This window comes from Megascapheus bottae, chromosome 17, assembly GCF_031878675.1.
Source record: "Megascapheus bottae isolate mThoBot1 chromosome 17, mThoBot2.hap1, whole genome shotgun sequence".
In the NCBI taxonomy this organism is placed as follows: Eukaryota; Metazoa; Chordata; class Mammalia; order Rodentia; family Geomyidae; genus Megascapheus; species Megascapheus bottae.
In genome coordinates this window covers 15,553,742-15,570,104 of record NC_143525.1, presented here as the reverse complement: position 1 = coordinate 15,570,104, position 16,363 = coordinate 15,553,742, and the positions used below count along the sequence as shown (strand labels likewise).

The 16,363-nt window shown below is 42.9% G+C and overlaps 1 protein-coding gene across 1 annotated transcript in view; it reads right to left on the bottom strand.

Annotated features, from left to right (window-relative positions):
* The window catches only part of Smurf2 (SMAD specific E3 ubiquitin protein ligase 2), a 65,878-nt gene extending 58,078 nt beyond the window's left edge, over positions 1-7,800 (bottom strand). The window contains exon 1 of the mRNA XM_090349915.1: positions 7,614-7,800. Within this exon, the coding sequence (XP_090206041.1) occupies positions 7,614-7,665 (52 nt within the window). The 5' untranslated portion in view covers positions 7,666-7,800. The remainder of the gene's footprint in view (positions 1-7,613) is intronic.
* Positions 7,801-16,363: the final 8,563 nt, after the last annotated feature.

The window sequence follows — 16,363 nt, the reverse complement described above, 5'->3', positions numbered from 1 at the left end:
CATACGCACAGATTTTATATGGCATAATTAGAATCAGAATACAAATTTTCTGCCTCCTATTTCAATTCTCTCCACAATATTTTGACAAATTGCTTTATTACCAAGAATATCTTACAGAAAAAAAAAACAGGATCTATAAAAACAGGATCTATGGAGCTGGACATTTGGTTCAAGTGGCAGAACACTTACTAGCAAATATGAGCCCCTAGTTCAAGCCCCAAGAACAAAACAAGTCTATTTGTATATGTACATATCCATGTGTATACATATACAACATATATGCATATGTCTATGTATGTATGTGAGAGACAGAGAGAGAGAGAGAAAAAGAGAGAGAGAGATCTATAGATTAGATTTCTGCTTTGTGACAATTCTCATAGATGAATACAAATGGTCATTGGATGCCTCTGGCTCATGCCTATACTACTACTCAGGAGGCTGAAATCTGAAGATCACAGTTCAAAGCCACCTTAGGCAGAAAAGTTTGTGAGATTCTTAATTCCAACTAACAAGCAAAAAGTCAGAAGTACACTGGTCTTGAGAGAAAAAGCCAAGTGAGAGTATTAAAAAAACATGTAGTGGCCAATAAAATCTGGATCCTAACGTTGTCTTCCTCTACTTTGTAGAAAAAATAAGCAACAACAACACAATTCAACTGACATTTAAAACAATTACATCTCAGGGCTGCAAGTGTAGTCTAGTGGTAGATTACTTGTTAGCATGTTGCGAACCCCTGGGTTCCATTTCTTGATACCATATACACAGAAAAAGCTGGAAGTGGTGCTATGGCTCAGGTGGTAGAGTGCTATCCAAAAAAAAAAAAAAAAAGCTCAAGGACAGTACCCAGTACCCAGACCCTCAGTTCAAGTCCCAGAATTGGAAAAAAAATAGAATTAAATAAAAAATTAAAAAATAAAGACTCAAAACTAGCCTCAGCAGGCAATTCTGAGGCTCTTATCTCCAAATAACCAGCAAAAAGCCTTAAGTGGGAGTATAGTTCAAGTAGTATAGCACCAGCCATGCTCAAGCATGCATGTGCGTGTGCTGGGAGCTGGTGGCTCACAGCAGTAATACTAGCTACTCAGGAGGCTGAGATCTCAGAATTGTGGTTCAAAGCCAGCCTAAGGGTCTAAGAGCTTAGCCTAGAGGTAGCATGCTTCTTCCTTGGTACCACATACACAAAGATGGAAGTGGTGCTGTGGCAAAAGTGGCAGTGTGCTAGCCTTGAGCAAAAAGTGTCCAAGGAGAGTGCCCAGACCCTGAGTTCAAGCCCCAGGACTGGCAAAAACAACGACAACAACAACAACTTAGGCAGGAAAGTCTGTGAGACTCTAATCTCCAATTAATCACAGACACATACCTACATACGCACACACGTGTACTCAAAGTGATAGAGTACTATCCTCAAGTTGAAAAAGCTCAGGGAGGAAGTGACGCTGGGGCTCAAAATGGTTAAAGCACTAGTCTTGAGCCAAGAGCCTCAGGGGCAATGCCAACGCCCTGAATTCAAGCCCAATGAGCAACCAACAAAAAAGGAAAGGAATTGTCCAATTAAAAACTGAAAAAGAGCTGGGAACGTGGATTAGTGGTAGATTGCTGGGTTCCATTCCTTAGTACCACATAAACAGAAAAAGCTGAACTGGCGCTGTGGCTCAAGTTGTACATTGCTAGCGTTGAGCAAAAGAAGTTCAGGAACAGTGCCAGGACCCAAGACTGGCAAAAAGAAAAAGAAAAAGCTCAGGGACAGCACCCAGGCCCTGAGTTCAAGCCTCAGGACCAGCACACACACACAAAGTTATCTGTATCAATATATTTACAGCAATTATCTGTAATAAAAATTTTCAAGCAAATGTTAAAACACCAACAAAAAGAAACCTTAAATGGTTCCTGTAAAATCCTCCTAACTAGCTACCCTAAAACCAGTGTTCGGAACTATAAACTGTACTGCCACCAGATTGTTGTTTTGGTTTGGTTTGGGGGGTGGTCGGTTGGTTGATTGGGTTTGGGGGGAGTTTTGTTGTTTTTAAATGCAGCTCCTGAGTGCCATACCTGAGTTTTTTTGGTCAAGGCTGGCACTCTACCACTTGAGCCACACTGGCTTTTTTGTAGTTAATTGGAGATGAAGAGTCTCCTGGGCTTTCCTTCTCAGGATGGCTTGGAATTGAGATCCTTAGCAGGGTCCTAAATGAGTTCTTCACTGTCTGTGACTTCATACATAATGCATTAGCCATAGCAAACATAGGACTGTATAACATTACTTAGCATTCATTGAATAAAATACCAAAAAGCTCTTAACCAATGCTAACACAGGACCTACCTTCCTGAAAATGATGGCATAGAAACATTTAAGTGTTCTTTATTAGGTCTAGAGAAAGCCTTTTATGGAGAAGAGGTCAATTCAGGCCAGGTAAAGTTCAAGACATACAGGATAATCCTTAAATTGAACCTTAAAAGTTAAGCAAGGACTTCAAGAACTTCCAAATAAATATAATATATCCCTTTTACTTTTACCATTTCTAGGCAGATAGCCTTGGTTCTGATACTTACTGGACCTCCTACTTCATCCTTTATGAAATTACTATTTTTTTTTTTACAAGTCCTGGGGCTTGAGCTCAGGGCCTGAGCACTGTCCTTGGGCTTTCTCAAGGCTTGCGCTCTACCACTTGAGCCACAGCATCACATCCAGCTTTTTCTATGTATGTGGTACGGAGGAATCAAACCCAGGTCTTTGTGCATGCTAGGCAAGCACTCTACCACTAAGACACACTCACAGCCCATCCTTTATGGAATTATTTTGAGAACTGAAAGAGATAATAGATGAGGAACTTGATACAATGCCTGACACTTAATACATGTCTATCATACAGAAACATGTAACAATGCTGATTACAAGAGTATAGTTCAAGGACCCAGCATTCTTCAACATAAACTAACAATACAATGAGACCAAGAGGGCCGGGAGTTTGGCTTAGTGGTAGAGTGCTTGCCTAGCATGCATGAAGACTGGGGTTCAATTCATAGGTAACGCATATATAGGAAAAAAGCCAGAAGTGGTGTTAAGGCTCAAGTGGCAGAGCTCTAGCCTTGAGAAAGTCCAAGAACAGTGCTCAGACCTTGAGCTCAAACCCATGACTGGCAAAAAAAAAAAAAAAAATGAGACCAAGAGAAAAAAAACAATATGAACAAAGTTTCACAACCTAGCCGGTGCCAAACAGTTCTCTCTAGAAACAATAATGGTATTTTCATATTATGTATCACAATAACACAACAATTTATAATCTAATTGCAATGAGTTTTAAGTATAAAATATAGTACATCTTCAAAAATAGCCAAAATAGGGGCTGGGAGCATGGCTCAATGGTAGAGTGCTTGCCTAGAAGACATGAAGCCCTGAGTTCAATTCCTTGGTAACACATACACAGAAAAAGCCAGAAATGGTGCTGTGGCTCAAGTGGTAAAGCACTAGCCTTGAGCTGAAGAGCTCAGGGACAGTGCACAGGCCCAAAGTTCACGCACCACGACCAAAAATAAAAAAACAAAAAACCACATTCAGACTTACCAAGAAAACCAAACTACATAAAACCCCTCGACATGTTATACTGCCTTTCTAAAGGTTACACAAGAGAGAACTTAGAAGAATCTGGAGCTAATCCACACTGTTTTCCTCAACACAAACCAAAAAAATTGGGGGTATTCAAATCAACAATACTCCTGTAAATTATGATGTACAGATATATTTATATTTGGAAATCAGCAAGATGTAATCAAGTTGAATTTTTAAAAACTGACCAATAAAATATTCACCATATTCATATATTGGCATACTTCAAGTGAGTTTTTTTTGCTTTTTGGAGGTTTTTGGGGTTTTTTTGCCAGTCCTGGGGCTTGAACTCAGGGCCTGAGCACTGTCCCTGAGCTTTTCCTCAAGGTTGGCACTCTACCCCTTGAGCCACAGCACCATTTCCAGCTTTTCTATATATGTGGTACAAGGAAACAAGCCTAGGTCTTAATGCATGCTAGGCAAGCGCTCTACCACTAGGCCAAACTCCCAGCCCCTAAGTGAGATTTTTTTAAATTAATTTTCCCTACGTTTTAGGTGAGGCTAACCTTCCTGCTATTAGGATTTTATAAGTTAATAATACGAAGAGCAAAATACAAAAAGAATGAATTCAGAAAAAGACCTACATAAATGTTCTGGAGAAATACTCTTTTTATTTCTCCATGCCTGGGAGTTTAAAGATTTACAAACTAAACTGCTTTTTTCAGCCTTAGATTTTCAAAAGCAATAATGGTATTAAAAAAAAATTAACCCTCCCTTTAGTTAATAACTAAACACATAGAAAAACTTTCATTTCTTACTGTTGTAAGTAAAGTTTTTATCTGATATGGCTAGTATAATGCTATACAAATTACACATTGTATAATCAATCTGCTAGATTAAATTGATAACATTAATACATAGCCTGCTTTGATGATCAAGTATGTCATAAGGAACAACAGAAGTAGCTTGACAGACCATATGACATTTTAACTATCAATAGCCTGGGGAATCTCAAGTTTGGGATAAAAGTAACCACACCTTGGGGCCAGGAGTTTGGCCTAGTGGTAGAGTGCTTGCCTAGCATGCATAAAGACCCAGGTTCAATTCCTCAGTACCACATACATAGAAAAAAGACAGCACTGGTGTTGTGGTTCAAGTGGTAGAACTCTAGCCTTGGGAAAACCCAAGGACAGTGGTCAGGCCCTGAGCCCAAGCCCAGGAGTGGCAAAAAAAAAAAAAAAAAAAGTGACCACACCTTCTTAGCATTAACAACAAATACCACAGTTTGCTACTTGTAGTTTTAGGAATCATATATGAAAAAACACTAGTATCTATTGTGGGTAGAGATCTCATGGCTCAAATATCTCCTATCCTTTAGGATCTGTGAGTGTGTGAGTGTGTGTGTGTGCCCTTGCAAGAATCATTGACATTTCTCATTAAATGAGCAATTCCACACCAAAGATCACACCGAGGATAAAGTACAGCAACTACAGTTTATAAAGTACCTTAGAATTAAAAGCACTCTACAAATTTAAAATACTAGCATGGCATTAAAGCAAAGAACAAGAATTTCAAAACATCTCACAGTGCAAGTGTACTGTAAACCAAATAAAACTTCTCTGTGGGGTCTGCCTTTCTGTTAGTGAATTTTCTCTATTAGGAAGCCCAGATCTAAATGAACTGTTAAACACTTAGTCTAAAGGTATGCCAAACATCTCTTAAGGCCTTAACAAAGAATCAACTTTTTTAAAAAACAAAATGAGGCCTAGGTTAAATATTTTATTTGGCTTCTCAAAATGGACTGAGAAGTTGGGCACCAGCTCCAGACCAATTCCTGGACACACATCAAACACAGCCCTGTCATTTATCCAGTCAGTCAAAACAATCTTTTCCATCTAACCCTTTAATGTTTATGTCCTAAAAAGCTGCTAATTGAATCCAGCTCTTGAAATCTATTTGGTAAAATCTATACCATCTAATTTGTAAATGATGAACAAAAATTTAAAAATACGTTAACTTTCCTGGAAAAACAGAAGAGATGCTACAATATGTAACTATGGGGAAATGATATTTTAATATTTTTTTTCAAACTCTTGAGAAAGCTATTTGAAGACAAATTCCCAACAGTTTTAAGAAATGAAGAATACTTGGAATTGTTTTTACAATTAAGAGGACACAGGACATTTAAAATTCTTCAGAAAATCTATGAAGTCAATACATAAATTTAGGCCAATATTCCCTCTCCCCCCACCAAAAAAATTTCAATTTTGCCTAACAAACTTTACTCATTAATTTTTATATTGTATTATATGTAATAAGGAAACCACAGGTGGGCATTATAAGGTCTACTAAATCGCAGTTAAAATACATTTTCACAGTAAAAAGCTTATTTTATCTGCAGAACAATCAAAAAGCCCTGTTTCTCCCTCACTTTCTCTGTATGCATAGAGCCTAGGGGGAAAATAATGGCACTAGTCTACTACTGATGGTTTCTGCACACCAACCACCAAAGGTTCTTTCTATAGTTACTGATACAGAACAGAGCAGAAAAACTACAGATAAACAAAAACAACAAAGATCCCTTATAAAAGTTTTCTGTGACTCCCCCAAAATAAGGAAACTAGAAAGGGAAACAAGCATCATTCTAGGTTTTCTACTAAGAAACACAGCCAAGCAGGAAGTGTGTGACAGGGGATGAGACTGATTGGAATACAGTATCACTAATATAAGCTAGTAAAAATTAATTAAGCATAAAGTGGAAAAAAACATGCATTTAATAATTCCTTAACATTTTCCCTAGGGAAAGTAAAACTTTACACTTTATCTCTGAAATTCCAGCCAACCGATATTAAGCTAATTTCTCAAATACCAAATTCACTATAAGTTTTTGTCTAGAAACTTCAGCCAATGGAGTGAGATGTGACACGCAGGATTCAGCTACAAAATTAGTGCATATAAATCGCAAAGTCTTGTGTGGACACATAGGAATTACAGTTTATTCTTGCCACACCGGTCCTCTATGGAAAAATCATCTTTCCCATCACACATCCGAATATAAACATGGGCAATTTATTAACGGTGATGAAACTCGTATAACGACACTGCCGTCAATTACACTTTTCACACAAAATACAAATCATCTTTAAAACGAGGGTGGCAGGTCCAGGTGAAAAACACCAAAAATGGCACCAAAACCAGAACCACAGCTGTAATTTTCAAAGATTCCATGCACCTGGAACCATACCCCCTTTGCAACATTAGTCTTCTCTCTAGCGAACCCCTTTCCAGACATTCTTTTCCATTTAGGAAAGGGAAGGGGTGGAGAGAAATGAGGGAAAGCTCGCTTGCAAGTTTGTATGAGCATCTACTTAGACATGTATCCAAAGAAGAAGTTTCTAAAGCAGGTCTAGAAGTCAGACGCGAGCCACAAGTTCTGCGGCCTACAAAAAAAAACAAACCCCAAGCAAGCAACCCGGCAATCAAAACACAGAGCGTACAATGAACCCGGAGGAGTCCTGGGATCCGGCAGACAACACCGGAAAAGTCGACCTCAGTCTCCTTCCCTTCCAAAGACGGGCGTGTGAGGTGGGTGGCACCGGCCACCGAGGCTGGCAGCAGAGAGCAAAGGTTTTACACCCGGTTATGAGTAGGTGTCCAAGTTAACAACCCTGGAGCGAGCGAACGAACACACACACACACACCCGTTAAGCACTCCATCTTTAAGGAGTGTTTACTGCGCGCAGTCAGCAGCCAGATTCAATAATCTCCCTCCACCACCCCACCTGCGCAGCCACCGGGGGAGAGAGTCGGGCTCCCCGACCTCCAAGCCGTCGGCGTTTCCCAGTCCTTGTCTCTCTGCCCAGCACAAAAGACCCGCGAGCCACCCTGGGCTTTCGTAAGCGTCTTCCCGGCCCCGGTGAGGGCTCTTCCAATGACTCTCCCTGAACTAGGCCTTCCCACGCCCTGACCCCCCCCCCCCAGCGTCCCCATGGATCGCGACCCTGACCCCGGCCCAAGGCCACAGGCACCCCCCACCCCCGCCGGCCGCCCTCCCCGCGCCCGCCCCCCTCACCTGTCAGGCGCAGCTTGACGGGCCCGTTCCTCCGGCCTCCCGGGTTAGACATGTCCCCAGCGACCGGGGAGGCGGCGGGGGGAGGAGGCGGCGGCGGGGGCGGCGGAGGCAGTGGCGGCGGGCCGACGGGGCAGAGGCGACGGCGAGGCGCGGCGGAGTCACCACAGCGGCCGGAGCTGGGGCCCGAGCAGCCGGCGCCACGGCCGCCACGGCCGCAGGGTCCCGGATGTGCCGAGCGTCGTCGCCATGAGCCGCGGAGGGAGCGGGACGCCGAGCTCCCCCCCTCCTCCCACTCCTTCCCCGGGCCCGGGCCGCACAACAAAGCAGCAGCCGCGGCCCGCCGCGCCGCCTGCACCCGCGCCCCCGCCGCCTCCTCGCAACCGCGGCTGCCTCTCCTCTCCTCTTAGTTCCGCGAGGCCCGAAGCTGACCGGCCGCTGGGTAGGCTGAGGCGGGCGGTGCTCGGCGTGTCGGAGCGGGAGTCGGGGCTCGGCCGCTTCCTCCTCCACCCGCCCTCTTGTCTGAGAGAACCCGGTCTCGGGGCCGCCGCCGCCGCCACTCGTCGGCTTCGGGCGGGGACGCGGGGAGGAGGCTGGGCGGGGCTGAGTGGGTGGGCGGGGCCGACGGGGTGGGCGGGGCTTGGGCGGGGTCGGCGGCGGGAGCGCGCCGGGTGCCCGAGGCGCGGGCGGGGCGCGGGTTTGGAGGAGCCGAGAGCGCGTGCGCTGCCAGCCGGCCTTGGCTCCCACGCAGAATGGAAGGGGCAAGAGGGCCAAGCGACATAATGGTGGCCGCTCGGTGGCACCTGGAGGGGTTTCATGTCCAGACTGCTAAGGGAGAGCTATGTCCCTGCTCGGCACGCTGCCATTTCTTGGATGTCTGTTGAGTGCCAGGCGTGCTGAAAGGCCGAGCCACGCAAAGTTAGTCTGGGAATTCCCAGCGTTGCTCAGGCGTGGAGAGGGACCCAGATCCCACACCGAGGACTCCACTTCCTCCCCAGGAGGGCTTTGCTCCCGAGAGCGTGCCTGCATCTCACCCAGGACTCACCTGGCAGACCAGATCAGGTTACCTGCCGGCTCCTTTATTCGCACTCCCTCAAGGATGGTTTACAAGACAAACCTTGCAGAGAACTGGATGCTAAGCTTCTCCTAGTCTTACATTTCGTGATCTCAGGAAGAAAAATAAATGAAAAGTGATTTGCCTTTTGACCCTGTAATGGCGCTGATGGGAATTTATTCTTGATAAAATAACACAGAAGATGATCTTTGCCTGGTTTGGCTAATAACGAAAGGGGGCCTATTGGGGAAATATATTACATCAGCTGCATGCATTTTTCTGCATCCACTTAAATGGGAATTCTGATGATCATGTAATATGAAAGCTATGAGTGCAAAGTTGGACGCAAAAATAAGTGGGGGGTCCCCCTAGAGACATGCTTCAAAAGCAAGAAATCCTGAGTTCAAACTCCAGAAACACCAAAAAAGGAGAATGAGAGGGAGGAAGAGGAAGAAGGAAGGAATTGAAGGAAAGAAGGAAGGACACAGAAAAGGAGAAAGTGACTAGGATTGTAGCTCAGCAGTAGAGCAGTAGAGGCCATAGGTTCAATTTCAGACTCCCCCCCCCCACACACACACACTCAAATTCTGTTTCATAGGAAAGTATCTAGCACAATAACTACTAGGAAGAATAACAACAGGAGGGTTTTTTTGTGTGTGTACTTGGTTAGTTTGGCCTCTGCTGTTATAACAATGTAAAGGGTTTAATAAAATCTAATCTATTTTCATCTATTAGCATAAATCGTTGCTTTTAATCAGTGCAATCAATAGTGAAGTTACTGCCAAGAGTATTTTTTTATTTATTTATTTTATTATTTATTTTTGGCCAGTCCTGAGCATGAGTCCAGGACCTGAGCACTGTCCCTGGATTTTCTCAAGGCTAGGGCTCTACCACTTCTGGCTTTTTTCTATGTATGTGGTACAGAGGAATCGAACCCAGGTCTTGGTGCATGCTAGGCAAGCACTCTACCACTAGGCCAAACTCCCGGCCCTGCCAAGAGTATTTTATCAGCCTAGATGCACTCCTCCAAATTAAAATGATCCCCAAATTATATGAAGTTCTAGACATCTGTCTCTGAAAACACAGATTCCTAACCCTGTTCTGGGCCTATGAGTCAGAACTTCCTCTGAGAAGTATTTCTAAGGCTGAGAAGTTTCTCTAAAAGGTCCACAGGGGATTTTGACCTACACCAAATTTGGGAACTACTATCCTCCCTCCCATTGGTTGAGCAGACATCTGAATCACCTGGAGAGCTTAGGTCTGATTGGGTAGGGTTAGGCTCTGGTATTTTTTTTTAACAAGTTCCCAGATGATGCATTTGCCATACATACATCAGGGCACCACACGTTGAGAAGAATAACAGCACTGTTCTGTATTACACTGCCGAGGAAAGCTCAACACTCATTTTCAGCATTAGGTGCACCTCTTTTCCTCATCACAGCAACACCTTGGAACTTTTTTGGGGGGAGGGGAGCAGTCCTGGGGCTTGAACTCAGGGCCTGTGCACTGTCCTTGAGCTTCTTTTGCTCAAGGCTAGGGCTTTACCACTTGAACCACAGCACCACTTTCAGCTTTTTCTGTGTATGTAGTACCAAGGAATTGAACCTAGGACTTTGTGTATGCTAGACAAGCACTCTACCACTAGGCCAAACTCCCAACCCCTGGACATGTTTTTAAGAGAAAAAGACAATTAAGAATTCTTAGGGAACTGGCACCATGGTTCAGGTGGTAGAGCGCTAGCCTTGAGTTGAAGAGCTCAGGGACAGCACCCAAAGCCCAGAGTTCAAGCCCTAAGATCAACCCCTCCACCCCACTTTACTCTACCCCCAAAAAGAGCAAGAAAAAAGAATTCTTAGGGAGTTAATTTGTTTCTTTCTTCCTAAAGTAGGAAAGCACTTCATGTGTAAATTGTGCCTGCACATACCACTGATGGGTGAAGGAACTGCAGAAACCTTTTCAAAGCTATTTTATTCCCTTATGACTACTAATTTGCTCTCAACAGAATTGTTCACCTTTTATGGAACCATTGTCTTACAATCTGCCTCAAGTGTACTAATATCACCTATTTCACACACACACACACACACACACACACACAAATCTTTTTCCATAAATACTACATAATAGAACCTTTCAATGAAAATGCTTTTAAGCCAAAGATGTGCACTTATTAATATATTTTACTTAAAGTGGTCATCTTCTTTATTTTTCAGTACTGGAGTTTGAACTCAAGCCTCTGTGCCTGCTCACCTAGTCTTCCACCACTTAAGCCATGCCTTCACCTTAACCATTTGTTTCTTATTTGGGAGATGGAGGCTTAGACTTTTATGCCTAGGCTAGTTTTGAACCACAGTCTCAGACTCCTGGTAACCAAGATTGCAATTGTAAGCCACCAACATCCTATTGAAATGGTATCCTTTTTGGGGGAGTGGGAGGGGAGACACTGGGACAATTCCCTGAACTTTCTTGTTCAAGGCTTGCTTGCACTCTATCACTTTGAGTCACAGTGCCACTTTCAGTTTCTGGTAACTAACTGAAGACTTTCACAGACCTTCCTGCTTGGGCTAGCTTCGAACCACACTCCTGAGTAGGTAGGGTTACAGGTGTGAGCCACAAGCACCCAGCCAAGTGGTATTCTTGATGATGATATCCTAGATGGTGGAAATCTACACCCAGTTAAAAGAATATTAAAAACCTTTTATTTAAAACATGTTTCTATTTTCCAGGACTAATGTTAAATTTGATGTGACTTTGCAAGAAAATGCTTACCATCTGTAGTTGGTATTTCTTCTGTTCCAACCTTTAATATATTTTTACATGGAAGAGATGTCTCCAGCAATAAAAAATCTGTCTGAAGTAAGGTTATGTTAATAATGGTACTCCTACAAAGCTATTTTTATCATGAAAATTTCAAACTTAATAAAGTGTATGCACCATGAAAAAAGCAAGCATCAGACACTCATCAATTTATAATATGCTTAAAAGTAACTAGTTTCCAGGCACCAATGGCTCACATCGGTAATCCTCACTACTCAGGAGGCTGAGATCTGAGAACTGTAGTTTAAAGCCAGCCTGAGCAGGAAAGACCATGAGAGTATCATTTCTAATAAACTACCAAAAAACTAGAAGTAGAGCTCTGGCTCAAGTGGTAGGGCTCTTGCCTTTAAGCAAATGAAAATCAGGGATAGCATCTAGGCCCTGAGTTCACATGTATGGCACACACACAAACTTTTTCAGTATAAGAAGATCTTTAGTTCTGGGTACCACACTGGTGACTCATGCCTATAATCCTAGCAATTGAAGAGACTGAGAGCTAAGGATCTTGGTTCAAATACAGTCTAGACAGACCAATTTGAGGAACTCTTATATCCAACCAACCAGCACAATGTTGGAAATGGAGGTGTGGCTTAAGCCTTGAGTGGAAAAAACCTAATAAAATGGGAAGCCCTGAATTCAAGTGCTAGTACCAACACACACACACACACACACACACACACACACACACACACACACACACACACAGAGTTTAGGTTGGTTTAACATTAGGCCTAACTTCCTCTAATCCGATCATAAGTAATAAAATAGCTCTTGATGTAGTTGATGTTGTTTATCTAAGCGTCCTCCTTTGCCTCTGCCTGGTCCCCACTCCTTAAAGCTGAGTTCATACAACCCTTCACAGACCAGCCTGTTCTGACATGGTTTAGGACCAAATCACATTCTGAGGTGTTCACTGTGGCCGTATCTATGACCCCTTTTCTGGCAGCAGACTTGGTTTCCAATGACAGAAATTGAGGTCACCTCTTCTTTTGACTAACTCTGGAGCTCTCCATGCCACTTGCTCTTGCCTCTATCTTGGTACTACAATTGGCAGCTGCTACACACATCCCCTTCTGAGAAAATCTGCCCTGCCCTATGGCTCTAACACAGTGCTCTGGGCTCATCCCCAGAAATACTCATTCTGTTGTTTTAAGCCATCCAGTTTGGGGTAGATACTTTGTCCCAGGAGCCCTAGGCAATGAATTCAAGCTCTAATGCAAACCCTTCCATACTTTGTCATATACAATACAAGTGACAAAAAGTGCATTAATAAGCTGCTTCTTATTGTTTATTGCATTTAAGGTACTCTGCTCCCAATTGGGACTTGAACTCGGGGCCAGAGCTCTGTCCCTTAGCTTTTTCAATCAAGACTGATTTTCTGGCTGGGAATGTGGCTTAGTGGTAAATGCTTGCCTAGCATACATGAAGTCCTAGGTTCAACACCTCAGTACCACATAAACAGAAAAAGCCAGAAGTAGCACTGTGGCTCAAGTGGTAGAATGCTAGCCTTAAGCAAAAAGAAGCTCAGGGACAGCGCCCAGACCCTGAGTTCATCAAGCTCCAGGAGTGGGAAAAAATTAAAATACTGATTTTCTACCACTTGAGCCACAGCTCTGTTTCTGGGTGTTTGCTGGTTAAATGGAGACTTGTCAGCCTGGATTGAAGTTGAACTGTGATGCCCACATCTCAGGTTCCTGAGTACCTAGGATTATAGGCATGAGCTGCCAGTACCAGCTGATACAGTGCTTTTTTTGGAAACAGAAAGGGATGCAAGTTTAGGCCATTTTATGCTCCTATTTTCAAATGTCTTAAGTATACAAACTAGCCTGTTTTACTGTGAATTGTGAGTTAAAAGAGAATGCAATTTGAAGAGCTTGCATATTTTCCAAAGCCAATTGGGTGATTTAAGCATGGAAGTATTACAATTAAATGTTTGAAAAGTTATCTGTGCCTGTTTTTGCTGTAAGCCGATATCATGAAACAACACATCTTTTCAGGATGAGGTAGCAGCCTCAACTCCCACCCCGGGGGTGGGGGGGAAGGGAACAGGGCGTCATTCTCCAGTAACTACTTTGGACAACTGAGCAACATGAGCCGACTCAAAAAGAAGTCATCTCTAATCATCTTCAGAATACAAACTCTAGTAGCTACAACATGATTCTCTAAGGGCGGGATGGGAGGAGATGTGGAAATATTTGTGCGATGTAGTCTTCATGGGTTATTCAGAGAATGAGAGCCAGGATGAGATCAACATGACTTGTAAAGCCCATGGGTCAATGTCAGACCAATGCTTCAATCCCTCAATGGCACTCCATGCCTTGAGCATCAAGATCAAAGAATTTTGAGTGGCATAAACCACGCTTTGCCTACCTCATCCTTATCCTCTTCTCTCCCAATGACCCTCATCTTTCCCACTGTCAATTTCTCCTCTCACCTTCAGATGCCCACTAAGCGCCTGCTTTCTTTTACATAATTTAATTGGCTACTTGGTTGATTACAAAATTATAGAATATAAATGGGTCTGTCAATAAAATTATGTCATTTTGATTCATTATAGATTGTTGAATGGGAAAACCACTGGAGATTATTTACCAGGTTTACCTCTCTCGATGTTTCCTGACATCCTAAAATACAATCGTGGATGGGTGTGGTGACACATGCCTGTAATCCTGGCCTCTTGAGGGGCTGAAGCAGGAGGAATCTCAAGTTTAAGGCCAATCTGGGCTACACAGTGAGTTCAATGTTCGTTTGGGCAACATAATGACAGCCTGTCATCATGTGCCTCCTATAGTGTGTGTACTTCTGGTCATCAAAGACAGATAATAGCTAGGTGCTAGTGGCTCATGCCTATAATCCCAGCTACTCAGGATACTGAGATCTGAGGATCTGTGTTGGAAGCCAGCCCAGGCAGGAAAATCTGTGAGATTCTTCTTTCTAATAAACCACTTAGAAAAGGCCAAAAGTGATGCTATAGCTCAAGAAGTAGAGCACTAGCCTTGAACACAAAGAAGTTCAGGGACAGCCTGCAGGTCCTGAGCTCAAGCCCTGACAGTAGGGTCAATTATTGAAATATATCCTCTTTGTTATGAAGATTTTCAAGGTAGCACAACTAAAATTACTTGAGCCCAAGCTAGGTATGCTGTGCTCCTAATGCACAGCAGAGGAACTTTGCTTCTGACTTGGTTCAATGTTTTCTGACTTGTAGCAGTGATTCTCCTGACCTCCCTATCCCTTTTAATTCATTTAGGTTTTGAAAAAGTGGGTTCCCTACCCCCACCGTAGTGTCCAGTTGTCTACAACACACTTCTTTTCTCTTTAATTCTTCTTCCCAAGAAGGATGCACTTTCACAGTCCAGCTCTACTTTAAGAAGAGTCTTCAAGATCATGTCCTGACTCAGGTCATCTTAATTTTCATTGCTATACTGCTAATGTTTGAGCCATGTCCCAGTCCTTTTGTGTTTGTAGTTGGTTGTTGAGATAGGGTCTCACCAACTGATTGGGATGACCTCAAAACTTGTAAGGTCTCCTGCCTCTACCTCCTGAGCCACTGTGGCTCATATTCAGTGAGTTTCTTTTTTGAACTCAGGGCCTGAACACTGTCCTTGGGCTTTCCCAAGGCTAGCACTCTACCACTTGAGCCACAGCATCACTTCCGGCTTTTTCTATGTATATGTGCCCCAGGAATCACACTCGGATCTTAGTGCACGCTAGGCAAGCACTCTTACCAAAGCCAAACTCCTGACTCTTCAATGAGTTTTGAAATCACAACAAAGTAATGTTATTTTGTATTTTCCAAATAATGACAGGAATAAGTGGAAATGTATCTATTTCATAGAAAAGTAGATACTGTAACTGTGGAGAGTTTTGTGGAGCCAAAACAGTCCTTTAAGCTGGACACTGGTGGCTTACAACTATAATACTAGCTACTCAGGAGGCTAAAATCTGAGGATTATGGTTCAAAGCCAGTCCAGGCAAGAAAGTCCATGAGACTCTTATCTCCAATTAATCACAGAAAAAGGTGGAAGTGGTGCTGTGATTCAAGTGGTAGAGCACTAGTCTTGAGCAAAAGAAGCTCAGGAACAGAGCCCAGGCTCTAAGTTCAAGCCCCAAGACCAGCAAAAAGAATAAGAAGAAGAAGAAAGAAAGAAGGAGAGGAGAAGGAGAAGGAAAAGGAAAAGGAGGAGCGGGGAAGAAAAAGAGGAAGGAGTCCTTTATCTTTGCGATTCATAAAGACATTAGAATTTGCCAACCATGATGGTACCTTCCAGAAGTCACCATTGCTCAAGCGGCTAAAGTAGTGAAATGGGAGATCAATCACTTATGTCCACAAATTTGAGACTAGCCTGAGTCACAAAGTAAGCCCTCATATCTCAGAGGGGGGTGGGAAAGAGACATTACAAGGAGAATTTTCCAATAATTGTTTTTGATATCAGACCCTCTGTGCACATTTTCCTTTTCCCTAACTTGTTATTGTGGGTTTAAAATCTTCCCCACTGAATAGGTTTTAACCTTACTGAAAAGGAATTTACAAATAGACATCAAAACACATGTATACCCTATAATTCCATTCCTAAGAATCTAGTCTAAGCAAATAACCAGAGGCATGCATAGACTTATGCAAGGTTGTTCATTCCAATACAATTTACAAGAACAACAAATTGAAAGCAATTTAAATGTACCAAAGGAGATCAGTTTAAAAATAATTGGCATAGTCATATAATAAACTATTATGCAACCACAGAAAATCGTGTTCCCAAAGACTTTCTTTCTTTCTTCAGATGTTTTTATATTTAAAAAAAAGCCTCCCCTCCTTCCTAGAGGAAACCATTATAAATTTCACATGTTTACTTTCTCTACAAGTTTTCATATATCATATACATAA